At 41.8% G+C, this 8,057-nt stretch overlaps 1 protein-coding gene across 1 annotated transcript in view; it reads right to left on the minus strand.

The window, feature by feature from the left end:
- Positions 1–8,057, minus strand: part of HNMT (histamine N-methyltransferase) — a 58,871-nt gene that overhangs the window by 28,717 nt on the left and 22,097 nt on the right. The window contains exon 4 of the mRNA XM_015423428.1: positions 7,792–7,899. Within this exon, the coding sequence (XP_015278914.1) occupies positions 7,792–7,899 (108 nt within the window). The remainder of the gene's footprint in view (positions 1–7,791; positions 7,900–8,057) is intronic.

Genomic DNA, 8,057 nt, shown 5'->3' on the forward strand with positions numbered 1-8,057 from the left:
TGTTAAAATATCATCATGGAATGTGGCAGGATGGATTAAAAAATAGATTAAAAATAGTTTTTATTCGAGAGCTATTATTGCCTTAAATGCTGTATGAAATTGGAATTTGGGTGACATTGGTGGTTTTAAGTTGTTATGTGAACCTTAAGGGAGTTATGGGACAGTTGTGAATGGAGTGTGAGTGTATATGAATATTGTTGTAGATCACCGAAATGATTGCATCTTTAATTTCGTTGTACTATGTACAATGACAATAAAGTATATTATATTATACAAGAGCAAGGGGGCAAATATAATAAACTACTTCAGGAGTTTTGATATAATATTATTACAAGAGACCTGGTGGACTTCTGAATTTTTTCTTTCAAGCTTTAGTGCCTATTTCAAACAGGCGGACAAAATTAATAAAATTGGTTGTTCATTCACAGATTTGGTCAGTCTGATTTCTTCATCAGTGCAGGTCAAAGTTACTGAAATACCTTCTAAATCTCATTTATTTATAGTTCTTCTTTTGGAGTTTGCTGTACAGAAAATTGTTTTAGTTAATCTTTGTCTCTCTCTGTAAGAGGTGACAATTTAAACAGGGATTGGCAGGAATGGGACTCATGAATATAACAGCTAGTTTACCAGTATGCTAAAGCATCATACTAGTTTACCAGTATGCTGAATGAAGTATGATTGCAGGTGATTATCCAGCAGGAGGAAGAGCTGGATGTTGTCTGCATATTGGTGGCATCCAACTCCAAATGTCTAAAGGAGCTTCTATAGAGTGTGTGTGTGTGTGTATATATATATAAACACACACATATGTACACACATACACCCGCACAAACATAGGGGAGAGAATCACACCTTGCAGAACCCCACACTTGAGAGAATGCTTGCCGGAACACTCATCCCCAACCGCTACCCTCCAATGCCATCCCTGGAGGAATGAAAGGAACCACACTAAGGCAGTCCCAATAACCCCAAGTGAGGCCAGGTAGTCAACCAGGATTGAATGATCAATTGTGTCAAATGCTGCTGACAACATGGAACACAACACGGAACACAATACAGAAACAATGAACTTCCATCAACTCAGACTTTTTGTATAAGATGTTACTGACAAATTTACCTTGATCTGCTTGGAACTGATAGATGTGTTCTTTAGTTCCTTTGAATTAGCAGAGCTGCGGGATAACATCAGTCCAAAAATAACTTTTATCCTTTGCTGTTTAAGCCACATCTACTTGATATTGGATCCCATGGATCCATTCTACTGGTGGTCTTTTTCAGTTTTTTTTCTTGGCAATATAATATTGTTCTATGAATATAACAATGTATGTACCAAGTTCTCTGAACTGTAGCCCCTTGTTGAGGAGATATGCCTTTACCTTTATATTTCCAAAATAAAAGGGACTAGAGACTTACTTTTTAATAACATGAAAGCTACAGTTCAGAGAACTTGGTACATACATTGTTATATCCATAGAACAATATTATATTGCCAAGAAAAAAAACTGAAAAAGACCTGGTGGCCCAGAGGAGAGTGGATGGCTTGATACAATGAGTATGCAGACTGACTGGGCAATCCCCCTAAATACTATTATCTACATTTTCAATTCACTCAATTGCAGCTGGAAAGAGTTCAGAGAGCTCCGTCAAATCACCCTAGAAAGCATGACACTCACATTCCTGTGACAGATGGAAAATAGTTTGGCAGGTAGCACCATGATTGTATTCAAGTCCTGGTATTTTGCCCCATTTAAACAACAGGTCTGTACACCTGCAAAAGCCTCTTCACCTTCTATTAGCTGTCTTTCATACTTTATGAGGCGTCAAACCCTCTAGGCCTCTCGTTGGTGTTTATCAGGTTATGGATATCAGGTGGAACTGATTGCATCCATGTTCGCAACCATTCATTCCCTAGATCGAAATTTTGTGATTGTAGGATTGTAGGAGAGTTCTATGCGGCCACGATTGTGTCTGCAAGCTCACGCCTGGCACAATTATTTAGAACTGTTCAGTTGTTAACAGATCTGCCATATGGCAGACCAAATGCTAGGGAATTGGATATTGGCTGTGAGGCTTTTGCGAGCTATTTCGCAGATAAAGCCGCGATCTCCCCACCCCAGTTGAGACAGTGAGCAAACTCGAGGTCCCATGCACATCTTCCGGTCCCATTCTGGATTATTTCAGTCCACTCAGACTTGAGGAAGTCGACAGACTGCTCTCAATGGTACACCCAACCACATGCAGCCTTGATCTGTGCCCTTTGTGCCTTATAAAAGCTAGCCATGAGGGGTTTCGAGGTGCCCTCAGGGATATTATCAACAAGTCCCTCATTGAGGGACTGTTCCCGAAGGCACTCAAAAAAGCATTGGCCCGCCTTCTCCTGAAAAAAAATTGTTGGACCCAGCCGAATTGGCTAACTATCGGCCAGTTTCAAATTTGCCCTATTTGGGCAAATTACTTGAGAGAGCGGTGGCGATTCAGTTGCAGAGCTTTATGGATGACACTTCCATGCTAGACCCTTTCCAGTCCAGCTTCCGTCCGGGCCATAGGATGGAGACGGCTCTGGTTGCTCTCACAGACGACCTCTGGAGGCATCTGGATTGGGGCAGCACGGCAGTACTGCTGTTGTTGGACCTGTTGGCAGCGTTTGACACAGTCAACCATCAGTTACTGATCTACCATCTCACCGACACTGGGATTCAGCGGCTTGCCTTGCAATGGCTTTTCTCCTTCCTACAAGGTCAGGGACAGAGGGTAGTGCTTGGGGAGCAGACGTCCCAGAGGTACCCGCTGGTGTGTGGGGTTCCCCAGGGGGCGGTGCTATTCCCAATATTATTTAACATCTATATGCGCTCCCTTGCCCAGATTGCCTGGAGGTATAGGCTAGGGTGTCACCAATACGCAGATGACATCCAGCAGATGACACTCATGAGGAAGATTGGTGACACTCATGAGAAAGATTGGTGACACTCATGAGGAAGATTGGTGAAATGAATGCAAAAACTGGTGTGCTCATCGAGGATATCATTATGTTGGACTTTGCTTTGCTTATGTCAGAAGTCTCTAACTATATTGTCAGATTAATAGCTTCACAAATTGATGCTCACAGAATCATTAAATGTGTCATTGTTAATTTTATCACAGTGTGTTTTTGTTTATTGGCATGAATCGCCATTTCATCGGCATAAGGAAACGTCCTGGATATCATTTCAGGAACATCAGAGATGGATAGATAGAAAAAACTGAAGTGAGGACCAAGCCGGTAGATCATTATTCAGTTTCTCCTGCTTGCTGATTGACTGGCCCATAATTATCTGGAAAGTTCTATCACTCAGCATGTTATTTAGGTGTCAAAATAATGTTCTGCAGAGGAAAACTTGTAAAAACTTGTACAGCAGACAATCCCTCTAGACTGTGTAATAAGTGCCAGTCAGATATCAGGAACTCTTTATGGATGCAGTCAAAGCTTGATGCCTTTCTGCTCTTGATGTCCTTCAGTGCCTTGAAAATCTCACCAGCACTGAAATTCCCTGAAAGCTTACAGTCTTCAGGGCAGATGCATTTCAAATTCTGGAGTTCTTGAAGGGGGCGTGGCAGCTGAGCTTCTGGCTGGCTGCATCCCTGCCACTCTCCTGCCATTCCCGCAGAAGATTAATGATTAAAGCCAATTTTGAAATAAACATCAATGCCAGGTATGGGAAGAACCAGAGGGAAGAAAGGAACCAAAAACCCTCCCTACAGACCCCCTAGAAAGACTAATATTGAATTCGAAAACTCAGAAGACTCAGACCTAGAGACTTCTCTGTTAGAGGAAATGGTGGCGGTGGGAGCAACCCCGACCAAAGCTATCAGACTGAGATACTGCACGCACTAACAGAGATAAAGAATGAAATTAAGAACAAAATAAAGCTTCTGAGTGGAGATGTTGGGTAATTAAAAACAGAATCCGGACTGCTCAAACAAACAATTGAACCAATAAATAGGAAATTGGATGAACTTACCACAGCATTAAAATTGACAGAGAAGAAAGCTGAACTAGCGTACCAGATGGTGAAAAAGACTGCCGATGACTTGAAAGACTTTAAGGATTTTGAGGCATGGGCCAAAAATAAGATTATACTTCAGGAGACTAAATTGAGAGAAAAGAAAGCCAAACTCCAGGGAGTATCTGCAAATTTTGGCAGAACGGAAAACCTCACTGCAGCTTTAAATAAATGGCTGAGTCAGATTCTTCTCTCTGGAGGAGAAGCAGAGCCTTCCAAAGAGATTATCACCTCTACCTTCCAGTTAAATATTTCCAAAAGGGCTCCTGAAAATGTTTCCCCAGACATTGTCATCAAATTCAATCATGTACAGATGAAGAATAAACTGTTTAAAATCATGAGAGACAAACAGGGTCTGTGCCTTGAGGACACAATTGTGTTTTTGTTTGCGGACATTCCAGCTGAGGTAATTAACGCAAGAAGATGACTGAGAGAGACAGCAAAAGATTTAAGAGACAAAGGCATGCAGTAAAGATGGCTCTCACTAAGCCATCTAGTGGTCAATTTGGAGAATAAAACCCTAACTGCTTATAATGAAGCGACAGGCAAGAAATTACTGGACACAGTAATTAAACAAACAGATGGAAGCATTTGAACCGGGACAATAGATTCTGATGAAGAGTTGTAGAGAGCAACTAATAGGATGAAAAGTAGAGTGACTTAGAGTTACTAGATATGTTAAGTGGAAATTATACGAAAGCAAAAACAATATAGGAATTGAAGTGTTAGAGCCAACGGCATAGCAAGGAGGGGAAGGGTGAGCTCCCCCAAAGACCTCCGATAAGAGGGGGGATGGTTTCCTCTGGCTGTAGAGGGTTCCCCTGCAGCACCCAGTATCAAAGGCAACCCTGGCCAACTTTCTTTTATAGCTATAAAAGAAGACAAATTAAGACTAAAAACTGAGTTAGTAAGAAGGGAAGTCTCTAAAACAAGCAAAGAAGTTCTGAAAATTTATTGAAAGAATGTCATAAGGAATAGATGAAGAACTTGAGGAAGTTGTACAGTGGTTAGGTAAAATGGGTAAGGAAAGGGAATAAGAAAATGAGGTTGGGGATTCTAGAATAAACGTATTTGACATGTCTGTATTTTTTAGTTTGATTCCTGGATACAAGAAATGAACGCTGTGTAAACTATATGTTTTGAAAATATATATATATATGTATACTCAATAAAATATTAATTAATAAGATTTTAAAAATATCTGGAGTTATTTTTTTATCCTGGTCATAAAATTTCAATCCTTCAGAGCTCTTGATAGGGATACCAGTCAGGTAACTACCTGGTTTGATGTTGCCTCTGGATTTCCTCGGAGCACAGGAGGACTTGCACCTAGTTTTTTCAACAGGCTCCAGGCTTTCCTACTGGAATGCCTGAAATCCAGATTCATAGCTGCTTCGGTCCATTTTTGTCTGTGCTCAGTATCATGCTCATGAAGTAGTTCATCTTCTACTTCTGGGTTTTTGCTGTTGAGGAAATTTTATACAGCCTCTCACTCTGATCACTCCAGCCTGGAATATATTCTTTCCAATATCTGTGAGGAATGTACATTTTGGCTGTAGATATAACAGCTCCAATGAATCAGAGGTAATTATTATGTGTTGGAAGGACCCATCCAAGACACCTATCCAGATCTTCACTGAAACCTTTCCAATTTTTTAAAACCCTTTTAAAGTTCCATTGAGGTTTTGGAAAAGACCTGATAACTGGTATTTGGGTTCCTAGCTTGAGGATTACAGGTTGATACTGACTGTGGGGGAAAGCCACAAGAACACATCTAGATATAGGCAAGGACTGACTTCTCTGGTCAGATGAAATAAATGTTAAATCAGGGTTGGACTCTCTATTCCATGCCGCTGATCTGAAGGAGACTCTGTCTTTAGCATCGAAAATGAGATGTTCTTCAACCCAGTCAACATGTGCCTCACCGTTCTTATCATTAACCACATATCTCCAATTTCCACGGTGGCTGTTAGTCATTGACGTATACAGAAGGATGAGGATAGGTTGATAGGCAGGGGTGTAGCCAGGTTTTTTTAAGTTGGGGCATTTTAAACAGTCAGGGGGCATGGGGCAGGTGGGGAGGGAGCCGTGCTGCCACTGCTCCCGCAGCAGCCATCACTGAGCCACAATTCGCAACACTAGAAAAATTAAGCCAGCTGCTTAACAACAGCCCCCACCCCAGCTGCCCATAAAAGCCTGGAGTCCTCCTTACCTGGCACCAGGTCTCCCCAGGCAGCTTCCAGCAGCAGGGCCCAGAGACACAAAGCAAGAAGTCGACAGATGAAAGCCAGGAGACAAGGGGGTGCTGGATTGACCCTACCCCACCCGCTGCTGCCACTTTGCTTCTTTCCCATGCCCCATCTGGCAGCATCCCATCTGGCAGCATGGTAACGGAGGACGGGGCTGACTGATGAGGTTGTGGGGTGAGGGCCGGGGCAGGACTCCAGCAGGCAGGCTCAGTGAGGTCAAAGGCATGGTGTGGCACAGCCATGCACTGTGGCATGAAAAAATAATATAAAATAACTCTTTTTCAGTGGGCTGGATTGGAAGTGGGGAGGCCTTTGCGGTAAGTCAGGGGGCTGGGCCCCGAGATGCCCCACTGTCGCTACGGGCCTGTTTATAGGACATGTGCTGGCCATGAAACTGCAGGAGGTTTGTAAACATTGACAACATGTACTTCCCCAACTTTTACTACGATTGTGTGGATGTCATTGTGAGTGTTGGTCAACACCAGCGTCACATTTTTAAGGTTGCTTCGGGCATAAGTCACTATGCCATAGGTATGATGGTATGTAATGCCATAGGTATGATAGTATGTAATGCCAATAACACCATATCCTACAATTTTCACTCTGTGGCGGGCTTGATTTTCATTATCAAGATGAGTTTCTTGAACAAGAGTTAAATCTATTTTATTGGCCAGTAAGATTTGTGACAAGTATTGGCATTTAGACTTGCTTATACCCTCAATATTCATTTGGCATATACAGATGCAGTCTCCTATACCTCTCACCAAGTAGTCCTAAGAAGTACTGTTTGATTGTTTTCATGTGTGTATTGGTACACCCTGGATAACACTAAAGAGCTAGAATTTCTAGCTGCCAGACAATTGTAAAGTCTCCTGGCTACATTATACACATGGAAGCAGGGAAAATGCATAGAAACCTATCATATGGAAGCCCCATTGCCATTGCACTGTATTGGTACCCACAGTAGTATTGAAGAAACAATATAAGCCTTGTCCCCATGTAGCAAATGCTTCAGTTACAGAGGTGCCTGCACAATTGGTAAAATTGTTACATGAAATTGAAAACTTAAATAAATAAACCACATCAGATTGCTATAGGAAAAGGCAAAGGAGAAAAAACAAAATCCCAAGGTTCTTCATCCCAAGGTAACTTCATCCCAAATATCAGAAAGACCTTGAGTGTGAAGCATTGCCCATCCACCACACCTTTCTCAGATGCTGCAGAGAAAAGGGAAGAGTCTGTCCTGAAAACTGACCTGCATTCTATGGGCAACCTTTATACGGACAGGAAATGGAGATACTAAGTCTATTGAATATAATGTCTACTGCATTGCTGAAAATGTCTGTTCCTGGTGAATTGCTGCATGAACATTCTACATGGGCGAAGGTGAAGCCAAGCAGGGGTAATCTCAAAATGGCAACTTTTCTCTCATTTGTCTTCTTAAAATATGTTTAAAAAGTAACAGCTCAAAGTGCCAACAAAATACAACATTAAAAAAATACCTTTGTAATTGGTGATTTGCTCAACACTTGGTTCTATCACATCGTTATGAATGAAAGCTCCGGGATATTTCGCCTGTACTTTTGCAAGAATCTGAAGGTCAATTTCTCCTAAAACACAAACCAGAGAAAATGAACCAGCAGAGGTATTGGCATTTTTTGTAAAGAATTTGTGTGCATTCCTATGCCAGAGATAGTGTTTCTCTCTTGCTCTTTGTTGGAAGCATGGATCTAGGATAAGGAAAGTGCCAGATCAGGTCTTTCAGTTG

Source organism: Gekko japonicus, unplaced genomic scaffold, assembly GCF_001447785.1.
Source record: "Gekko japonicus isolate JY-2015 unplaced genomic scaffold, Gekko_japonicus_V1.1 scaffold2103, whole genome shotgun sequence".
Classification (NCBI taxonomy): domain Eukaryota; kingdom Metazoa; phylum Chordata; class Lepidosauria; order Squamata; family Gekkonidae; genus Gekko; species Gekko japonicus.